This window comes from Thermobia domestica, chromosome 8, assembly GCF_964235325.1.
Source record: "Thermobia domestica chromosome 8, izTheDome1.hap1.1, whole genome shotgun sequence".
NCBI classification, from domain to species: Eukaryota; Metazoa; Arthropoda; class Insecta; order Zygentoma; family Lepismatidae; genus Thermobia; species Thermobia domestica.
In genome coordinates, this window is record NC_137461.1 from 224761047 (window position 1) to 224785492 (window position 24446).

General features: G+C 36.8%; 1 protein-coding gene across 3 annotated transcripts in view; it reads right to left on the reverse strand.

The window, feature by feature from the left end:
- hyd (E3 ubiquitin-protein ligase hyd) overlaps positions 1–24000 on the reverse strand; it is a 168152-nt gene extending 144152 nt beyond the window's left edge. For all 3 annotated transcript variants that reach the window (XM_081769459.1, XM_081769460.1, XM_081769457.1), the window contains exons 1-2: positions 23820–24000; positions 344–544 (exon numbers count right to left, since the gene is read on the reverse strand). In XM_081769459.1, coding sequence (XP_081625585.1) covers positions 344–544; positions 23820–23881 — 263 coding nt within the window. In that variant the 5' untranslated portion in view covers positions 23882–24000. The remainder of the gene's footprint in view (positions 1–343; positions 545–23819) is intronic.
- Positions 24001–24446: the final 446 nt, after the last annotated feature.

The following is a 24446-nucleotide window of genomic DNA, read 5'->3' on the forward strand; positions in this document are numbered from 1 at the left end:
GGGTTAATGGCCTTCATATCATCAAACTATATTTTAATCCCATTATCTCCAAAGAGTTTCCAACTTAAATTCTATGCATCCCGCACATACAGTCCATATGAGTAATATGTCACATTCGATCCATTTAATGAATCTCCATCTGATTATTCGCATTACATGCGATAACAAATTTTCCCAAGTTATGCGCTGTTATTGTCTGCATATAGCAAAAATATTGGGAACTTTTGTCTTTAGACTATTGCCACTGTCAAATTTCATTTAAAATAATTCTCTAATACCTTAACATCTGAATATGTAACAATGAAATAAATGTACCACAGAAAAAGAAAAGAAATTTGCTTACATCTTATTTGTATCATTTTTACTGAGGTCCAGTCTATCCGAGATGATGGAAAATGATGCTCGACAAATCCTTCCATCCTCTAGGAGCAGAGCGAAGTGAGATGGTCCAACCACGCACTTCTTAACTGACACTTTCAAATTGTTCAATGCAGTTGGCACAACATAACCAAACCGATTTATCTTGTCGGAAACATCTTTCAACCTGGAAAAACAAATGGTGGAAAATAATGAATTAATTTTCTTTATTCTAGAAAAAAAAGTAAATTATTGTTATTATTTAAAACAAATCAGTAATTCAAAATGTTCGGAACTTTCTCTTACAAGCAAAGATGCCGGCGCGTCGAGATGATATATAACCAAATTATCAGATCAACAACAAATTGTGTAATATCTTTAACAGAAGTTCCTTAAAACTAAATATTAAATTGGAAAACAATAAATAACATTCATGCAGATTTCGGAATCCTCTCTGATTCTCGAGACTATTTCAAGTATAACATGGACTGACGAAATTGAATTTGCGTATTTAATTACCTCTGAACATATCTAATATATTTTCATATTATTATTTTCTTTTTCGTTTGTTCTTCGAGCAGTACATACAATGAAAATTGGCATTGTGAAAAAGTATATAACTACAAACTGTTTGCAATCATCACTCACACTGACAATTGGAGCGTCCAGAGTAGGAGAGAATGAAGTCCAATTCCACAAAGTTGTAAGAGAAAATTTGTACGGTACGCTTAATTACAAGGAAAAGTTAACTTTTTTTTGACAAATCTTTTAAGCTCTGAGAGATGAATAATCTTCAAAATCGCCGAAAGAGGAAAATGAAATGAAAATTTTGAGTTTCGCGTCCCATGGTTATGCCGGCTAGGCTAAAGGAGACGGTGATTTTTGAGAAATGAATGAAAATGGCGGAAAAAAGTGGGAGGAAACGGCAGAACCCCAAGGAAACCCACGCACACGGTGTTTGTCCACCACGAAGTTCATTTGGCGGGAGCAGGGTTTGAACCCGGGACCCCATGTAACAGAGATAAACGCTCTGCCACTGAGCCACCGCGGCCCTCACCGAAAGAGGACTGGATTACGTTGCATATTGAACGCGCCAATTCAATGAAGCTGCAATCACCGTTTCCTGTTTCGTTAAGACCTCCTCCAGAACCCAAATACTGTGCTTCGCAATGCTCTCGAAAGATAGAACGACTTCAAAATGTTTCTTTCTATTGCCTAGCTATAGATCTTTCACACATCATCATGGTTGTCACGCATATTTTTAAATCGATTAATTCCCTTCAGAAACATGGAAATTGTTAATGAACGTACAATTTCGCTAGCCACACGAACGACCTCATGTCAAGTACACTGATTAATCTTACAGTCACTTCCAGTCTTCTTTCTTTTGTACGTACCAGTGAAATGAAACACACAATAATCTTCATTCTCGAAAACATGACAGAATGTAACATGACTGCATTTCTTTAACTGTGATTGAAGTCTCAATTTCCCTTGTTGTGAGTCATTTAAATTTACCTCCATCTTCCTTAGCCTGTAAGAACCACCGATTTGCTCACGAAAACTGCGCACTTCTCACTCAAAAATAGAGGTAGGTATATATATATATATATATATATATATATATATATATATATATATATATATATATATATATATATATAATCTGATTATTAAGCAGATGATTTGATCTAGTATTATTGTACCATATAATACGAAACTTGTCACGGAATGCGAGAAATGGCCTTGGTGAAACTACTACCAATTCCACATAAACAGCAGTATGCTTGTATGCGCAGACTACTTATACATGTAAGCATTTTTTAAAAACTCTTATACAATAATTCTAATATACCATCTCTTTCATCACAATCAATGCATCTTTTTTACATGTCCCTCACGCGAACTGTAATAAAGTTAGAGATATACGAACATAAACAATTAGACATTGATCGGATGAACGCTAATTTTAAAATTTTACTCCCTGTATGCTTTGTGACATCTACTACCTACCAGCAGCTACACTGGTTCATACCGGCCCACATGAATCAATAGAGGCACGGTACTTAAGGAAGGAAAATTCATACTATACTGAAAAGAAATGTATAAAATACACGAAGCAAAAATAAAGTTCAAACAATCCTTTAAAAACCAGGTGCGTAAAATCATCTGAGCAAAGAAGGTAATCGTGGCAGAGAACGCTGAACTTAAGACGACTCTTTCTGATTAACTCGTGAACGGAGATACTAACTACTAGGTTAAAGAGATGAACGATACATGTGAACAGACTATAAAATTATTAGGAAATTATTTCATTGGTCACAATTTAATGTCTTCTTTCAATACTGCAGCTATATGAGACAGAACCTACTGCTTCAAGTGGAATCCGAACCACTATCTGGTTTTTATTCGAGTCGAGCACTCTCAACCGGGTATAGAACCTAGAAGTACATGCACAGAATGCATGCGTGTTAACTGCTAAGACACATGAAAAATGACAATACGAAGAAGCCCTTCCCGTTGGTCTAATAGCTAGTGCGCGCATTTGATGCACGTAGTCACAAGTTCGATTTGCTGTGGATGAGCATTGCAATTTGAACACATTACGGTGGTTCGGATTCCAAGGCTCATATAGCCCCGGTACACAAAAGGGACGTTTAACTTTAATAAACAAAGAAACAAATACAAGTGGAAGGGGAGAACAGAGGTGTTCCGAGAAGATCTACGTATACGCTATCTACTACAGTTCAAATGTCCTGAAAACAACTATCTCTACTACTGAGACATCGTGCACACTTTTTCTTTACTTTACAGCTACAGCATAATGAAATAGAAATCATCTCTCGGAAGTTATGTAATCCTGGTAGGACTACAGCCAAGGTGGGTACTCTTATGACTCCTTGGAATGCATCAAAACAGGTCACAGCTAAGGAAAAAACTATCTTTGAAAAAAAAAACTGCTAATTCTTTTGATAGTAACTGTTTGTACGAGAACAGGCACCCTCACTCCAGTAAAACCTGTCCACGTTAGCCATCTATGATTTCACTGAAATTTTTTATCAACTTCAGAATATAATTATAAAATGATGTGGAAATAACTAGGTTTCAGTGAACAGTCAGACGATGTTGAGAAGGGTCGCAGAACTGACCGAAAAAAAATCACTGAACACAGGATAACGGTAGAAAGGTGGGGTCTTTTATATCTAATAGAGATAATTACTTAATGAAATAATATGATGCATATAAAATACGAGGACAATTCGAAAAAGGAAAAAAAAAACTTTCGTTAGCGCATGTGCGAGAAATAGTTGCGAACAGCGATGTCAGTCCCGTGGCGCTGTATGCAGTAGTTCAGTGGACAGTGATCCAGAAGGAGAAAGTTGTGCTTCACTTCATTCGTCCACTATAACAATCGCCAAATATGAAGTGTGTGCGGTAATACGATTTCTGAGTGCGAAAAAAACTTTCGGCAGCATCGCCATCATTTACGAACCAAATGTGATGAGTATAGGTGTCGTATGTTTAAAGATGGAAAAACTGACTTGCACGATACGGCAAGAAGTGCACACTTATCTGTAGTCAACAATGAACTGTGCAGGAAACTGACAAAAATTTTGTTAAGTCCGTCGGTTCACGATATCTGAGCGACTATTACCTCTTCAGACACATTAAACAGGGGCTTGCGTCGCGCCGTTTCGATAATGACAATGCGCTTCACAACGCTGTTTGCAGGTAACTTCATTCCTAGACAGGATACTTCTTTGGAGAAGGAATTCCAAACCTTGTAATACGTTATAACAAGTACCTCAATTTGAATGCCGAATATGTTGAAAACTAATGTAATGTTGTACTTTTCTAATGTGTATGATAAAAGTTCTGTATCTGTGAGTGTGTCATTGATAACCAAATGGCGGTTTTGTTACGAATTGCCCTCGCAACACAACATATCGTGCAGTAATCAAATTTTTCGTTTTGGATGGATTAACCCCTACGGAAATTCATCTGAAGTTGACAAAAGTTTACGGGGACTCTGCTCCTTTCATGTCAATCGTTAAAAAGTGGGCAGCTGAATTTAAATGTGGTCGCACATCCCTCGAAGATGACCCACATGAAGGATGGCCGAAAACAGCAATCGAAAAAGTGCATGATATCGTGTTGGACAAGAGGCGAGTGAAGGTGAGTGAGATAGCTGGAGAGTGTGGGGATATCGGAGGAAAGGGTGCGAAACATCTTGCACAAAGAACTAGGGATACGAAAGCTCTGCGCAAGATGGGTGCCAGATTTGCTGACTGCCGACCAAAGGCAAATGCGAAAACGATTTTCGAAGCAATCTTTGGACCGATTCAAAAGGGATCCGAGCGATTTTGTGCGGCGATTTGTGACAATGGATGAAATATGGGTTTACCACTACACGCAAGAAATGAAACAGCAGTACAAGCAGTGGGTGGAAGCCGGTGGTGCAGCGCCGAAGAAAGCGAAGACGATTGTATTGGTCGGAAAGGTCATGGCCAGTGTGTTTTGGGATGCGAAAGGGATCCTGTTATGATTGCCTTGCAAAAGGGAGAACAATTACAGGCGAATATTACTCCAAACTTCTTGACCAGCCGGGTGTCAAAATTCGCGAAAAGAGGCCTGGCTTGAAGAAAATCATCTTTCACCAGGACAACACACCTGTGCACAAGGGTGCGATGAGAAAACTGTGGGATTTGGGGTACGATCTGCTCGGCCATTTCCCATATTCTCCCGATTTGACGCCATCAGACTTCTATCTGTTTGCAAACTTGAAGAAGTTTCTTTCTGGGAAGCGCTTCACATTGAATGAAGAAGTAGAGAGGGTCGTGGATGACTATTTTCACAACCTTCCACACACTCACTTCCGGGAAGGAATACTGATGTTGGAAAAACGCTGGACCAAGTGTACTGAAGTTAAGGGAGATTATGTCGAAAAATAAAAATCATTTTTGAACTGGAATTCCCATTCTTTCATTGCCAGACCGACCACCCCGCCCTCGTATATTGTTAATACATTGAACTATTTTGCAATAATTGGATTAATAAAAGTCGTGATATGTTTTACAAACTGGTGGTGAATTTTCAAAATTAAATAAAAAGCATCTCAGAAGATCTACTTTATTCTATTGTTGGTTGATAGATGTAGTAGTTTCTACTGGTAGTTTTTGATTGGTTGGCTGCAGTTTCGCATCCCTTTTCAGCACCGATACTATAAGGTGGAATCGTAACAACCGTACTGTATTCAAATTCCATGTTATCCTATCGCGAATCGACTCAGGACTCCATGCGCCACAGGTGTTCGCGTTAGTCACTACACCATCGGTGAAAGCGGGTAGTTCTTGAGTTGACAATTTTAATTCTGGAAGATAGATGTATAAGTATTTTGATAAGGGATTGGATACGACAGGACTATGGTGTACAAGTTTCCTATTACGAGGCCTGAAACTCTTCTTTACCCTTCTCTTCGTTCTCCAATCGACTCATGATGCTGGGTCAACACCGAAAAAAATAATCCCTCAGAGAATAGAGCTGAACAGGTCATTTGCTTTAATTTTGTGAATTCTCAAGCTGCTGATTACCTTTCCTTTTTGACTTTTAATTCCACGTGTTAAATGTGATTCACACTTCATAATAATACCTATTAAGGTATTCTTTAAAGTTGCCACAATAATTCCATACAGTAGATATATGTAAGTTGCTGTATTAAATTATATATTTATGGCCGAAGATATGTCCTTTCACTGATCATTCATTATTTCAGGGCTCACAGTGGTCTGGTCTCTTGTAAATAGTTGAAAAGTGACCAAAATCTCATCATGCCTCTTTTTTCCTTTGACAATTTCTCCATCACCTTCTATTGTTGTTTAGCTTCATCTTTTCTTCTTTATTTCTTTTTGAGCTTCCTCCTTTCTTAGGTTCTCTAAGTATGCTTTGTAGTTACGGTAAGCAGACTTAGCAAATGTAAGAAGCTTCTGAGTAAGTGGAACCAGTTCTGGCCTATTTCCAAACTTCTTCATCCCAGACATTATATTATTGAGAGTTCTCAAAGCCATGAAATATTCAAATTCATCACCTACTCTTAAGAAGAACATACAAGAAGCATCACACAAGACGAACATGATGAACCCCCCCCACACACACACACCCACACCCACACCCACACCCACACACACACACACACACACACACACACACACACAACGTTGAGCGGAGCGTTAATTATTACGAGAGAAAACTAAAATACTATTATGATAGAAGAAAGAATAGACACAGAAGGGTTCTCAACCCCACCTTGAGAGCTTAAGCATCCACTGCGCTTAAGAAAGAATAAAAGCTGAAGTGAGAATAAAGCTGACTGTTTTACATGTGGCAGCAAGTAGTGAAGCTTTCAGGAGAGTAATGAGTAACAAGTTTCTGCCTTTTTCCATTTATTTTTATAATATTTTTCTTAGAAAATTGTCAATGCAAAACATAAATCACACGAAAAAGTCACTTTACCTCTCAAAAAAGTAACTTTTAGTGACAAATTTGGAAAAAAGTAACTTTTAGTGACCAACCTGAAAAAAACTTTTAGTTTTTTAAAAAAAAGTGACTCACTATGAGCCCTGTTATTTGAATGTCCCATAGGTAGCATACGTCCAATTAATATTTATACAGCGTCATAAAACAAAGTAAATTAGTGATTCTATCCGCTATTTGTATTTTTTTTCAATATTTATACTAATTAAGTGTTATTAATGTTCATATGTTACCAGTTGATTATTTGTCTGTATGTTATGATTATTTTAAGTACTTAACGCTGTATAATTGAAACAGTCTTCACAGTTCTTATTTTTCCAGAAATTATCATTTACTTCAATGAATCTTTTTCCTTTACACAATAAAATGGACAAAAATAATAGTACATGACAATAAGAATGTAACAATTCTTTGTATTAACAATAGTGATGTTGCAAAGATGTTACCGAGCTACAAACAAAGTGAACTCATTGGTTATTAATTGAAGTAGATTATGGATTTCAGCAACGAACTTAACAATTCTACAGAAAAAACTCCAGATCAACGCAACAGAAAAACATCCACATGCAAGAAAAAATCACTTCACCAAAGCGATATCATAGGTGAGCAATCCAAGCAAGATAAATGTATGGATAAAGTATTGCAGAGCGAGGAACAACTTAGGAAGAGAATATCTGAAACGCGCAAAGACAGAGAAGCACGACTTATTCAAAGATATTGGCGCAAATACAGGAATCATAAAGCCCAACGCGAAAGCAGCAAGGAGTTAGTTTCCATCAAAACAAACTTCGGAAACAGTGAAGAAACTAACAAATAACTAAAAAAAGACTATTTCCCTTTACAATGTCCTGGCTGAGGATTAACATCTTATGCTTTGATGACTCACTGCGAATAGTATTTTGGTATGATAGAAACAATTCGGATCTAACTTTGCCTGGGAAAGTTTACAAGCAATTTTGAATATATATATGTATCTACTCTTCAGTTTATTAGTTGTCTTTTTGAAATCATCTCTGTGCGAAAGATCCATCGATCTTCTTTCAGAAAAAATAACATTCATGGTATTATGTGATATACACCGTAAGCACACATTATTACCCGATTTTAATCGATATAATTCGCGTTTTATATGAGTATGGATTGTGAATCTTCTTTTACTTATGTATGAACAGTAACTTTAATGGATCTAGTACTATTTACCCTTTGCAGAAAGAAGCAGCAGCCAGTGTTGAAAATGGCTGCCTTACCAGCAACATACAGTATTTGGTGCGTCCTCGTATATGCGCGAATCGGTAGTTTTTTAATGCTCACCGTGCATTTTCGACAACATTTTAAACATTCTAGTCCTGCTGCGTTTTCAGTTTTGCAACATGTGTAATTAAGGGAAAGGTTACGCACCAAAGCCAAGCATTGTCGAGAAAATGATCGGAAAAGTGCCTACGTGGAACGTTTACTCGTGCGAGGAGCCAATCCGGTATTGAACATTGCCTACCAGAGTTCACAGTAAGAAAGATTCTAAGGGAACTATTGTTTAATTATACCCGTATAAACTCCAAGTGGTACACAAACCGAAGCCCGATGATAGAATCAGTAAGTTCTGCGGTAACCTGCTGATTAAGTTTGAAGATGAAGGCTTATTAGAACTGAAAATTTTTAGTAATGTTCCAATATAGGGAATCCAAATCCTCACACTGTCAACAAAGTGGAACGAGACTGGCTCGAAATAAATGTGTTTTGTGCTGTTTCTAGAAGACTCATGTTTGATCCATTCTTATTCAGAAAGGAAACTATCACAGGAACTTTAATGCTGGAAAATTAAATAACGCTACAATTCCAGGATGAGGGAGAACTTCACCAACAACACGGGTCCCCAAAGCACTGGCATAAGGATGTCTGAATATATATGTAACAGAACATCTGCCTGGTCGATGGATTGGTCGTGCTTGGGTAGGTATGAGGGCTCGAAAGTTATTCCCATTCGAGCAACTCTAGGCTCCTCCGCCCGCTTGTGTACGTTCTTGTGGTTGCTCAGTTTCAGTGCAGGTGGCCGAGTAAAGCGAATAATATCCATCGTATTAAAGTATGCGTACAATGGCTGATCAAGGTGAATTCAGCAAAAAGAGTAATTTGTAAGCCCGACCAGTCAATACATGGAAATACGAATATTTTTCATCAGTAAGTGATGATGTGTTTCATGTCTTTTCTGTAATCCATTCATCATACCGGAAAATATAACATTGATATACTTCATAAATCAAAACATGATAGTTAATATGATGCGCTGGATGACGTACAAGCAATGGTGTAATTGTAACCAGATCACAATCGGCTATTCTTACTATTTTCTCTCATTAACTGTAACTACAAGTTACACGAGTCAAGTCTCTAATCTTCAACACACTATATTTTATAAATACCGGAATATTTTTATGAGATTGCACGAAACTTTTAAATCGCGGAAGGGGAAAGATTCACTCCCTTCATATCAGCCCATTTCAACTTCAAGCAGTAGAGGATAAGAAATCCTCAGATAAAGCAGTAGGAATTTTTGAAAATCCAAATAAATATATACAATATATTGTGTCAATATCGAATATCGTAATTTATGAAAATTATAGTAGAGCATATTTAAACCAAAAGGGGAGACACCCCCCCCCCAAAAAAAAAATCCTAATATTGAATCAAAACAACAATTTTGAAGAAAATAATCGTGAAATTCATTTAAAAAAAAATCGAAGATGATTAGATACGGATGTCCCTTTATTTTTCAGTTTTAAACTCTAAAGACAGGACGATTAGAAAGCTTCAAAGAAAATATGATCAATAGTTTTATTTTCTTTCAAACAAAAATTGTCGTCAAAAGTACTTCTTAAATTGGAAGGGGTAAGGGTTGAGCGAATTACCGTGGTACAAAATAGGATCCACTTTTATCTCTGTAGTGATGGGTCTTAGGATTTTTTTTTTAAAGCTATTCATTTCGTCCACATGCATTTTTTTTTAATATTTTTTTTTTTTTTAATTTGGGCATGGAAAGTTTTCTTCCACGTTTCTCGATATTCAGCTTCCTCTTTTAACTCCCAATATTTTCTTCTATTTTTCAAATCATCGATCAGTTGTGTACTTCCTAGTCCTCGCTTCGAAGCAGTTATTATTTTAATTTTGCGTAAATGCATATTTTAGACTTCATTTGGCCTTGTCTTCATATTTATTTCACTTGTATTGCTCAACTTGAAGATTTTGTTAGAACTTATCCATTATCTGAGGACTCATGTTTCAACTCGAGAAAAACGAAGACAGTGATGTTAGATGTATCTACATTTTTGTTACTTTTTTTTTTCTCTGTAGGGGATTGCGGTGGCTCAGTGGTAGAGCGTTCACCTCCGGTGCTTGGGGTCCCTGGTTCGATCGCAGCTCCGCCGTGTGGACTTTGTGGTGGACAAACACAGTGCTCGTGGGTTTTCTCGGGGTTCTCCCGTTTCCTCCCACTTTCTTTATTCCACCATTTCATTAATTTCTCATCATCACCATCTCCCTTAGCCTAACCGGCATAATCGTGGGACGTAAAACTTAAAGATTTCATTTCATTTTTCTTTTTCTCTGTAGTGCAAGTGCACGTGTGCTATCAAATTTCATCACAACATAACACAAACCTACAGATATAAACAAGGTAATAGGGGAAAAAAGAAAACATAATTTTCAGAATAAGCATCTGTGTAACTGTTACACAAAATATGATAATGTAAAATAATATGGTTTTGTGAATAATTTACAGGCACTCTTTCTGACTCTTCAAGTTGTACCGGTAGTATTTTTATAAATTACAAGCAATCGTCAATCTAGTACACATTCTCGTCGATAATATTTTTAAATCAGTACTAACTCTTGTTCTGATCACAACTAATATGTTACTGTACCAAACAATAATGCTTTTCTACTCAGCATAACTGTAACTCTTGACTGCTACAACATCTGAGAACAGTATTATGACTGGAATTGGCAACGCTGAACTGAAAACGAAAATACATGTTAAGGGTGTAAATGTGATATTTGTCTGTAGCTTGCACAGTACAATCGCTGGGAGCTCGTACGAAGAAAATGCGATTTGCTGACTCCCTGCATTAGAGTGTACGACTTCTTCTTGTGAGTTTTTCTAAAAGTCACGTTTTACGTCTCTTACCCTTCACTGATATCGCCGAAATTAAGAAGGCAGATCAAAACCGCCATCTACAACGTTACTCAAGACTCACTGCAGAAGGTCTGGTACGACTATAAGTGCCAACTGCAAGTCTGTAGGGTAATATATGGGATGCACATTAAAGGCTTTTGAATTAATAGAGATGATTTTAGTTTAGCGTCTCTTTCAGCGGCGAAGCTGTATGAGACGTGGACCTACAGCTTAACGTTGGATCCAAAACACATGACCTGCCGCCGTGAATCAAAGCCGGGTCCCCTAGTTAGGTGCGTACGCTAACCGCTCAGCCACGAGGGAGCTTTTGAATTAGAAACTTCACAAATATAAACCACAAACTTCACTCCTTTAATAATATGTATTTTTCTCTTTTTAGTATTGGCGAATTTAGAACCGTACAAAATTGACCAATAATTTATGTACATCCTGTACTTCCAAGCAGGGATCGTACAAATGAAACATTTTGAAAACAGCGCAAATTACCTTTACATAGAGCATTATCTCCGAAATTTTTCGACATTCACATGTTACCAAATATTACAAAAATTACTTTCACTCTTGATTTCCTTTGTTTTACAGAACCAATGCCCCTTATAAATAACGACAGCTACCAAGGAGTGGGGTTTACGGCTTAACTTGAGAAGCGTACAACATGACGTGTAATCGCACTGGGCTGACTCGGACGTTACAAAGTTAAAAACTATTCATAAATAGTACGTCCAATGTGCCTATGTAAAGTCAAATCTGGTGATTAATTCATTTAATTGAAAATTGGTTAAGTGCTTTTCGAATAAATTCTTTAGCAAATAACACAGTATTCCTATAATTTAATATTTACGCACTGCTTTGCATTGGTTGACAAATCTAGAGGAAAACATGTAAAAAACTTAGGTTGACAATATACCTTTTCTTGAAGTAATAAGCCAGAAATAATAAGTACAACCCGCATCACACAGCAACGATTTGTACAGAGGTTGTTCAGGCCAATTTCCACTTACCTAAAAATTTAGAAGAATCCATGGCGCCAGGTCCGTAAGTGCTCGATGTGTTTCCATTGGTTCCTAACAATAGCCCGACAGCGTATTTTCTACTGTAATAGGCTTCTATGAGGAACTGGGAGGGGAATTTGTCCCATTCCCTTTGCACAGCTTTCCAAAGTCCTTCCACAGTTGTCACAAGCCGTTTTCCCCAAGCCCGCTTCAGCAATTCAAATCCACAATAGTCTATAGGACTTGCATCTGGAGATTTAACAGATACGTCATTGAAAGGTATCACCTGTATACCACTTGCCTCCTCCATCTCCCTGTAAAATGCGAGGGACGATCGTGCGGTATGTGATGAGGCCTTGACCATGTGAATGCGCACCAGATTGGCGTCATTTCCGTACATTGCTGTAATCTCAATCTCGTAGATCGGCCGCATCATCTGCTCCTGAAAATACTGGGAATATATTTTGCAGTTTTTTGCCACCCTACGAATCTTCAGTTTACCTTGGTAACAGTAGCCAGTAACGACCATGAGCCCTTTTGGGAAGGATTCTTTACAGACACGGACCAATCTTCTGAAGTTTTTGGAGCCTTTCTCTCGGTATATGATGGCTCTCGGTTTGCCGCAGCCAGAAAGGTAAATCCATGCTTCATCGAGCGTTACGATGTACATCCACCTTTGTTTTGCCAGGTTCCGTTCGTACAGCTTCCGGGAGTTACACTTTCGTTCCTTTTAGTGGGCATCCGTGAGAAGATGGCCGCGAGGTTTCATGACTTTTTCCAGCTTGAGTTGATGGTGTAGCGTCCGGCTCACAGTCCTCAAAGACATGTCAAGACGATTAGCCATACACCTTTGTGTCGGCAGATTTTCTTGCATTGCCATTTTGCGAAGTTTCCTCTGCATGGTGGGGGTGGCCTTGGTGCATTTCCGCTTCCTAGGAAACTTCGTTGGTGATCCAAATGGTGGAGCTTCGCTGCCCTTGTACTTTTTAATAACTTTTATTCCACTTAAACTGATGTTGCAACCATTCTTTTTGTACTGTTTTCTAATGACAGAAACACTAAAGTAGGCGTCATAAAGAGCCGCAACATAGCCTTCCCAAAACCGGCTTAGTTTTGGGCGGCATTTTGGTCACAGAGCGAAAATCCACACACTTGGAAACAAATTTACACAACACCCACAACAATGGTCCTGTTTTGTGCGTTATTGTCGTCCACGCGGAAAAACAGCTCCGTTCCCACGAAGCTACTGCACAACACTACAGGACACCACGAGCCAGGTCGGGTGAGTCCATTCTGCCCAGAAAGGGGAAGGAACGAAATCGGCCAAATGTAAGCTGAACAACCTTGTAGAGCAAAGCGTGTTGTATGTATTTGGACTGAATCGTCAAGTTATCACACTTTCATGCTTAGTGTTAGGGTCCTGATTTGATCCCAGACCGAGTTTACGGTGGACTACATCGTATAAGTAGGTTTTCTAGGGTTTCTTTCATTTCCTCTCATTCTTACTTACCAACACTTCCATATCATTTATTTTCATTAATCATTTGTCTCCTTTAGCCTAAAATGCATAAGCGTGGGACATAATTTCAATCTACAACCACCAGATGGAATGTGACATTATCCATTTGAAGAGCTGTAGTAGATTCTATCAATACTTAAACTCTTCTACCATTCTTTTCCATTCGGTTACGCTAACCAACACGCTATGCTACATAGAGCAGCAACAAAATAGCTTCTACATACCTGGTTTATGTTCTATCCAGGATTGGCAAAAACCATGTTTTTTATTAAAGAAACAAAAAGTTTTTTTTTGTTTGTTTGTTTAAACCAGGTTTATTTGGCTTAAATAATTTGCTCTATGTACTTGTATTACATGTGGACAGAAATAGGTTTGTTTCGCCTTGGTGTTGTTATGCAACAACGGTATTATGCTGGAAGGGGTAACATAAGCTTAAAGTGGAATTCAAACAGCTTCTCGGCTTACATCCGAGAGAAACTGTTCTCCATTTAGACTCGAAAGCGGGACTAATTGGTCACAAATGCGATGAGTTTTCCGACTCACTCACGAACGGTACGTGACGTTTGGGCGCGGACGTTTGGGCCCCGCCGTTTGGGCACTGGACGTTTGGGCGCGAAGCCATTTGGGCGCCAGACGTTTGGGCGCGAGTTAAAAAGTCGTTATGTTAGGCGCTGAGTACAAAGTTCGAATCAAGATATCACAAGGTGTCTACTGTAGTGGAAGTCCTTGAATTATACTGGATTTTGTTTTACATACTAGAAATACTGGAATTTCAAAATTATAAAAACTGAATTAACAATTAAATTTTGTAAATTTAAGTTTCAACGAAAGTTAAGTGTGCTTTTTATTTGATAACTTTTCAAGCCAAATGTAAGTCGACCAGACTACATATGATTGACTGCATTACATACATAGTGAGCCTATTCCATTAAAAAACTTAAAGCAGGCCTTCTACTGTAGTTACGCAATAAGTGTGAATGTCAAACACATTTCTAGTGGCTAAATGACCAATATATGTACACTTAACTATTATTTTTCACTTTGAAATCGTTGTTTTTTTTTCTTTCGCCACTTTCTTTAATGCAGATTAAATGCTTACAATGGGACGAAAAAATGTGTGTTAAGTTTTGATTTTTATATTGGAATGTTAATAAAAAAAAGTGATACCAGAAATACGGCATACTACAGTTCCTAAACTCAATGTGTTAGACATCCTGTATGCAAAATATGTCTTACACACCATGTATGCAAAATATCTTTCTCTCAACTCGATTAGGATTTAGGACTTTTCGATTTCTAGGCTCTCGGCATCTAAGGCCATTTAGCCCGTCACGTTTGAGGGAGCACACTATCCGGGGAAAGGGAAGGAAGAAAGGATTGGGGAAGGAAGGAAGCGGCCTGGACCTATAAATTAGGTACCACCCCGGCATTTGCCTGATGTGAATGAAGAAAACCCAGGAAAACCTCATTCAGGGTGGCTGGCCTGAAAGAGCGTGTTACACTTTTTCGACCGAGTGCCCCCACCGGGAATCGAACCCGGGACCGATCGCACCGAAGACTACGCTGCAATCTTTTATTGGTAGTTCTTTATTGGACTTAAGGAAGAGAAGAGTTTGGCAAACGTAATACGAAAGAAAACAAATTTTAATATTCATAAATATGTAATTATTAACTTTCTTTAAAAAAATACAAAAATTAAATCAATATGTTTTAATTAACATTAAGAAAATTAACAGTTCGTCTGATTCCTTTATTTCCTAGCTTTCTTATATAATACAAAAATTAGATCAGAAGTACAAGAATCGTGAACAAGCGAAAAATCAATCCATGACGAGGTTAGGCAACAAATGCCACAAACGCATTAAACTATTTAATTTAGATGAATAAATAAGATAGAGATAGAAAATATACAGATAAATGAGGTGAGATAAAGATAGAAGTGTAGGAAATGTATATATCTTGATTGGCGCTTAGTTTTCAGTGCCTAGCTTACTTTATATGTCGTAAATTGTGATTTTTACTATGTACCTCGCGCCCAAACGGCTTTGCGCCCAAACGGCAGCGCCAAAACGTCCGCGCCCAAATGGCGGCGCCCAAACGTCCTGTCCCGCTCACGAAGGACTCCTGATAAAAAATACGTTGTACTGATCCTTACATACTTGTTAATATAATTATCACGAGCTATTTCAGGAGGACCAAAAGATAAACAGTTGCACAAATGAAACCATTATACAGAATTATATATAAATCGGGAAACTCCCGCCTTAGCCATTGGGAAAATTCTGTTATTACTTTAAATGCAAAGCATTCCCGTTATTGCTTGGCATGTAAAATTTTATGGTCAACATATCATAATCAGTACGCTAAAACTGAGATATTAAATTACACATTTAGTATGTAGATATCATTCAAATAAATTAAAACTGAAAGTCAATCCTTGATTCTTTATAAAACCTTGGCTTCTTTATAAAACAAAATGCATTCAGGCAAGCAGAAATATATAATGTAGCTTCGTTTCTTATGTTTAGGCTTGCTATCCTTATGTAGTGCCTAGATTACTAAGAAGAAGACTTTCGGTTAAAATAACATCCGAACCGCTACTTGGTTTACACCTGAAAAAAAGGGTTGTGGTTCGACCGAGAATTGAACATGGGACGCCTTAATTAAAAGGTGAAAAGGAGATAAGACTAATGTAAATAGTTTGATACGTGGAAACGTCACCATGAAGTTCAAACGATTTAAAGCATTTTTCGTTATTAAAAAAAAAAAAAAAAGCCAACCCTGGTTCTATCATAAATTAATAACATTCAGATATAAGTGCAACGAACTACAGCACAGCTTACAAGAAGAGAAGTAATTAGCAAACTGCATGGTGGGTATCCTTTTGATAATATAGGCCAGTACTCTGAGTTTTCAGTTTCCGTTATTTTGTAATGCTGCCTTTTACAATCGGTGTTTAGAAATTTTAGAACTTGAAAATGCATTTTATGTTATCCAGAAGGTCTACAGATTTCATATTTTATGCAACTGTACATATAATTCAATAAAAATCATTAATCTTTCTGTTGAGTGGATTAGCCCATCTTTCTGTGAACTTTATCAATTTCAGCTTACTTAAGCATGTGAGTACATTTTCTACACGTTCGTCGTGATAATTAGTATTAGCTGAAAATGTCTGTTTTTTTTCCTTTCTCTAAGATTTTATATTCTAAGCCATTATAGGTTGAATATAAAAAGAAGTGCAGCACTTATCGCATAAGTAAGCTCAAATTCTGATGATGCCCGCAGCAAATCAGGAGGGTTATACAACACATTTTAATATGAACACTTGAAACGATAGTAAGTTGACTCTTCTACTTCCACTTACTTATGTAAAAACAGAAGTTAGAATCCTTTGACTTGCAGCCCAATACTATATACGATCTTATATTATTTAAAAAAAAAATCTAGTGTGTGGGAGGGAAAAAAAAAATGGGAATTATTGCCGCAGTGATAATTCAGTGTACGTGGTTGGAAAACTTCTCGTAACCAGTATAACTCTCTACCTGCTTGGCAACTGGCTTTCATTCACGAAACATATTATGTTGATGACGATACTTCAAGCGGGGTGTGACGGCGTATATTTTTAAAGTTTAACGTCCCACTATTATGCACCAAGGCCAAGTGAAACGGTGACGATGAGATGAATGATAATGGGGAACGACGAAAGTGGGAGGAAACGAAAAACACCGAGAAAAATTCATGCACACAGAATTTGTCTACTACAAAACCCACCTGGCGGGAGCCGTGATCAAACCAGGGACTCCATGCGCCAGGGGTGAGCGCTTTACCACTGAGCCACCGCGGACCGGGTACCTCAGTCCAGTAATACACGTTTAAGACGAACGCGAGATATTGTGGTGAGGAATCGCATAACTGAGACTTCTGTGCACCACATTCTAGCCTTGCTAGTTATTCGGAGCTCACATTAAGTACAGGTCTCGTCTTTACATAAGAATACAAATTGAAGCTCAGTGGTAGACCACTCGATCTCTGCTGCAAGGGGTACCTAGTTCGAACCTGGACATCGTATCCGTGGTTTTCCTCGGTGTTCTCCCGTTTTCCTCGCAATATTTCCTCCATCAATTCTTTCATAATCATTTACTTCCATTTCATTTCATTAAGAATAAGATACATAAAAGAAATTTGAAAATTCACTCGCCAGCTATGTTGATTCACAACTTTAAAACCACAAAACAAGTGTGCACTTTTGGAAGTTTTATATAACTCATAACCAATCCTCTAGTAAAGACGTAGAGGATAGGGCTTAAGTGTGATGCAAGATTAACGGTATTCAATTCCCGTATGAAATACTGATGTGTTCCATCAGGAAGAACTTGACACGTTGGCTTTATCAGACAAGGTAAGGTACCGTGTTCAATGAAGCCAAGAGGTATACTTAGTTGACGAAACTGTTACGCAATTGTAGTTAATTTTAATTAAAACCCGCTTTGTTCGGAAACTTTTCTTTTCCTTTGTGAAGTTACTAAACAAATCTAACATGAACAAGATAGCACGATATATCATCGTAACTCTATATACTTATCATAATTCCTAGAGTTCTGAAGTTTTAAATTTGTCTGTCACTCTACCATACTTTTACTTTTGAAATTCTCGATTTGCTCTTGTACTAATGCTACTTCCCGAGTCGATTTGTCTAACAGTTTTCGTTTGTTTCTTCCAACTCGGATTCCTCTAGTCTGCTTCTTCTACTTTTGTGTGTGTGTGTTCAAGATATGCTGTTTTGTAGCACCTATGTTGAGTTTTGTAATGCTTGAATCGCTCCCTTCATTACATTAATCTTTCTCACTGCGCCTACACCGTCCATTGCTTCAATATCGAGAATCCGTGCTTAAGACCCGTACTACCATGTGTCATGTCTTTATTGTGTGCTGAATTATGTTCTTTCCACAATGAAAACAGTGAATCGTAAGGAAAAGGTGTTAATGGATCATTTGTCTGAAACTCTCTTAGGAAGGGAGCAACTTCTTCAGCCAGAAAAGAAAAAAGGCCAGCTCAACTTTGTTTTTTAAAAAAAGGCTTATCTTGTGCACACGGAAGCATAAGGAAGGTCACTTTTATGAATATGTCCTATAGCTTCTATAGATCGATTTTTTGTTTTTTAACTATCTTTCAAAACAACGAACCTGTTACATTTTGGTTCTTTAAACGTTCCTTTTACTCCGTTTACGTAATTCTCTAGGTGGGGTTAAAGGCTATTTGTTCTTTGTGCAATTTCTATGTTTCGGAGCAATATAAGAACAAAACTTCAAAGGAAATAGGTGTCTTTTAGTTGCGGCAATCAAATCTCTTTCTAGAAGGGATATCTTTTATGAGAACCGGAATATACATTGATTGTAGGAAACTAATCAGATTCCAGTTCTATCATTTTACTGAATTTTGAACGCACAATGTACAGTACGAATCCCGAATCCTTAGTGAGTTGTTGCTGGTCAGTTGATTCAGCCGATGTCTTCTTGCAAAAGCCTCAATACTTAAAAGTTGATATGAGAATGGTATATCCTTTCTTTTTCCCCGTATCTAAGCCTTATAACGTTGCCTTTAATGGATTTAAAAGATCATCGACAAGAGAATTACCTAAAAAATACCGATGTCAAGTAATAGGAAATGACTTTCCTGCACTAATTATCCCAAAAACTTATGGCAACGTCCATTTATTGCTATTGTGTTAAAACTTTCATCCTAAAACACTACAAATATATATATATATATATATATATATATATACTTCTCCACTTTATTCTTAAAATTTCTTTGCAAATACGGCACAAGACCGTAAGTTACAGTTAGTAAGCTCTTTTGCAGCTGCATAACAGATGCAATTTTGCTAGTAGGAAATACCATTTTAGAACGTGCGCAACTATCTGCTGTACCTCACTGATTGATGATTAACAATTTTAAAGCATCAGAGAATTTCTACCTCGCATACATTGTCTTTATGAATAAATTTTCCGACAATTTCCTTTTGGATCAGCTTTCTGAAGTTTGGGTGGAGGACAAATCTAAAATACATAGTAAATCGGAGGCAGAAGTGGTGGGTGCTGTTGTATAAGCGGCTACCTGTATAATTCCCGTTTCATAACAAAATTCCCATTTTTCCTGCACACCGGACACCCTGAAAGTAGTTTCATATTCTAAGACAAAACGCTAAATGAGATGATACATAACTAGTGGTTCCATGTACTATAGAACTGAGGAAAATATCTTCTGAATTCTGAACATGCTTGAGTCGGAAGTACTAAAGAAAATACATAACTTATCTTAATCAAAACTAGATACAGGTAATCTGTAATAGAAACGGCTGAAGAAAAATCAGAACCTCGCTTGCATTACTCAATGTAACCTATATGAAATTCCCTAGACTTACAAATAGGTGTCACATCATAGTAAAAATGAAAATGATTGGAACCTTTCTTTCAAAGAAACACCTGATCTATTTCTTAAATGCATCACGAGTGATTCATATGACGAAAAATTAAATAAGACCAAAGCCTTATTCCGCATTGATAACTGAAATGGTTTAATTCACTCTAAAGCAATACAAAATAATACAATAACGTAGCCAATCACTCTTTAGATGATCAACTAAGAACTGAAGCCTAAATGTGAAAAACTTGCTTGTATTATTGGTGTAGGTATAAGCGCCAAATCAGAATTAGTTTAATGTCTTTGAAATGAATTATATAGACCTACTAATCGTTTTTGAAACACGTGGAACTACTTGTCTATACTCACTTATTAGAACAGTTTCAAGTCATGTTACGCTTCTGATACACTGGTAGTACAAAGAGATTTTACATTAAAACAAAAGTGCACATTTTAAAATTTCAAATATATGATAATTACTATTAAATTCTCTGCACTTCCATTATTGCAAATAAAGATAACATGACATAGCAAGCAATCACCCATGTGTGTGAAGCTTATATTTCATCTACAATATTCCTCAAAAAGCAATTATTTCAGTGTGAATATAATTTGTTGCCAATAAACTGGGTCATTGTGGCATTATATACTGTGGTTGTGAAAATGCCTGCTTTTAATAGGACGCTCCTCATGTCTTCGAAATTTGGATGCCGATTAAAAATATGGGGACAGTTTTGAAAATTTGCAAGTACTGTAACATCTGTCAATTCACAAAGGAAGAATTTAAGGAACTCATATATGCAGGCGAAAAACATTCAAGTCTTTAAGAACATAGAAACAGCGTTAAAACTTGTGTGACTCATTGCTATGGAATTGAAATAGGGTTTCGTTCCGCAGATATTAACCAGAAGTACTTAAAAATTGAACAACGTACAGAAGAAATAGAGTACTGAAATAGTTTTGGATATTACATCGTTCTCCTGTTCACTGTGGAGCGATTAAATTCACTATTACTCCTTAACATCCTCGTTTACGTGCATACCTACGGACACCGACGCATCTGCTCCCTTCATATGCACCCCCATACGGGTCCACCTGATACGCACCTATGTTAACTCGGTTAGACGTAATTCATGCTTTATAGTGGCAGCCTAGCACAGGTTGGGAGTTAAGTTAAGCTTATCGTTACAACCTAGTGTAGGTCGTTGTGTGTTTTTATTCACAAAAAATGGCTTACTGACTTATAAGTTCATATGTATTTAGTGGCATATGTACGTAGGCACAGTTTATGCAGGGTTTGCCCAAGTGGGCCCAGCCCGAAAAAAAACCTACCTGGGATTTTGAGCTTTTTGTTAGTATATTATTGATACAATTAAAGTGATCACATTACAAGTGATTTTTATCAGATTCTGAACTTCCTGTGGGCGAATCAGATGCTTTTGTGCTAAGGTACACAACATTCAACATATGACCTCTATAAAATTCTGAATGCACTGAATGAGAATAAAAAAGCTTGAGACAATTATAAAACAAATTAATCTATGGATTATGCTTATAGCCAATCTGAAGTAAAATATGCAATTCTATATTTTAGAAAATACTTCTGTGAATAGTGTGGACGCCGAGGGACGTAATCCTTCATACGTTTGACGGATTTAAGGCCATAGGCACCGATACTGCCAGTAAATATGAAAGTACATTAGTAAAACTATTATTTCTTATCTTTGATGATAACACTAATATTCTTCTGTAAAATTTGGTATTTCAACAATAGTTTAGTTCAGTCATTTGTTGCTACTCCTCAAATAAGCATTCTGTAGAATCAACACCAGCAAAACGGTAAAAATTCTTGTCAAATTTAAGAAGCTTAATGCTCGGAGTGCCGAAGACTACGTAACGCTTACTATTTTAAGCTTTGAATTTAAACTTCCGTACTAGCGGAAGTTTCGATGTACAGTAAAGAAACCTGCAGCTTCGGGAAAAAACTCGTCGTGAAAGAAGTGCTCGGGAAATTCCCGATATTCCACGCACAAAGCACCGGAAATGAATACTTTAGCAACAAGACTTTTTATTTTACGCTGGAAGATATTTAATTTCATTTTAAGACATTTTGAAACATTTATTTTAAAAAACATGAATTATATCTTGGTTTCAAATTAATATATTTCGTACTCATATTTCACGAACGTCAGATCTACAATTGTTCGTCTGTCTGCTTGTACCACACACACTACAGGGTACAATTTCCGGTCTTTTACGTTTTAATTTTCAGGATACAAGCCCGAGACACACCAAATTTCTTATATACAGTAGATTTTGGCGGCATACCAACTTAAAATTTCAAAATGGCGGCTATTTTCTTCAAAATAGTGGGTATCCAGTCTACAAAGCGCAATATTCGGTCTTTTAAGTTGAAATTTGAGAGTAGAAGCACGAAACACACTATAGTAGTTGCATATATATTTTGACGGCGAGCCAACGTAAAACTTCAAAATGGCGGTCATTCTTGAAAATATCGGGTATCCACTTTACAGGGTGAAATTTTCGGGTATTCATGTTGAAATATTGAAGGTAGAAGCACGAGACATTCTAAATTAGCTGTATAGATCTTGTCGGCGATCCAATGTAAAATTTCAAAATGGCGGCCTTTTGTTTTTTCAAAACACCAAAGAATAGAAAATTGTTGCAAGTTGTGACAATGACAATCTTGAAATACATATCACATTTACCTCAAAGACATTGAAATATTTCGAAAAATAAAACCGATAAAACCCAATTAAGCCCGAGAAAACCCATATGGGCCCAGGTGGGTTGGGTTTTTTGAAACTCTGAGTTTATGACACACAACTTCCCTCGCACATTATGAATCTGAATGATGATGATTGAAGGACAAAGATACTAAAAAGTATAGAATGCGAGGACTAATCCGTGAAAGAACTGCAATTTCTAAGTAATTATTTCTTCTGGGCCTCGCTACATTACTATTCCCAACAAAAACGTGTGAAGGTATTAAGAGCTAAGCGTGAAAGAATTGTAATTTCTAAGTAATTATTTCTTCTGGGCCTCTCAACATTACTAGTTCCCAGAAAAGAGTGTAAAGGAATGAGCACACTACTATTTCAACAAAGGAAAGCGAATTTCACTGTTGTATGTTTGTCCCCTTATTCTTAACCTGAACGGTGACGCACAGTAATTCACTTAATTATGAAAAACTATCACGAACAATGATAGTTCCCTCAAGACACGATGCTAGAAAAGTACAATGCACCATTAAAATATAACATAGACTTATGTGTTCAACTTATTTGGGTATTTCTCACGAACAGCTACCCTCACGTTAATATACTTGTGACTCATGAACCTATTCTCATTCGATGCAACATACTATACCCACTGTCTCAGAGCCAAATATATATCATAAACCAAATCTATTTTACATGATATATATATATAAAAAAAGTTCCTTTTGCAATTCTTACACGGTCAGTTACACAACTTAACTAGCGTGGACAAATAAATTTCATGTTTCGCTACATTAATTGCTAAAATTTTCAACAATGAAAAACGCCTATGGAACAGTTTTAGCCAATTATTATATTCTTAGCTTTCAGCTACAGAATTTTAATTACATACATCTAGCTGAGAACACAATGTAATATCTAAGGGTACTATTTTAAGCTATATTTCAATTTATGCCTAGTATAATCTGTCTGTATGTTACACCTTGCTATTCCTAACATAACAGATTTTCTAGAACATCGACGAAATCCCATAATGTTACTACTTGAAAAAAATTATATAAAATTACCTCTCATTTAATTGATCCTCGGTGCCAGGAAGCGGATGAACAACAAAATGAACTGATGCCATTTTATTTTATTGTATGTAAGAACACAGAACACATCACAAATTCTTAAAAAAAATCTATTTCATCACACACTTCTACACCTAGCACTCCATTTTAGACAACGACAAACACATTCAATGTTACCAGAACCACAGAACGGGAACTGAGAACCACAGTTTAGCACTGAATCTTTAAAAAAAGGAAGAAGTTTGTCTAAGTTCAACATCAGGCAAATCTTTTCAGAATTAGTGATAAAAAATTGAAATAAGAATATTATGCCACTTAAAATAGGCGCGAAGAAATATAAAGGGAAATAGAACGTATTTACTAAGTAAACTAAGTAAATGAACAATCAAGAATATTTGTAAATTTGATCAAAGCAAATTAAATTTAGAACAAATGGGAATGTTACGACTTTTGGTATAATCCAATTTATCTAAGAATTTTAAAATACGGCAGACATACCCTTGAAATATCTCTACTACGATATGATGGAATTTTGTTGTGATATTGATAGAACAAATTTGACTTTATGTTAAATGTATTATGGCTCAAAAAGTGGTTTTATATCCGTGGGATTTAGTTAAG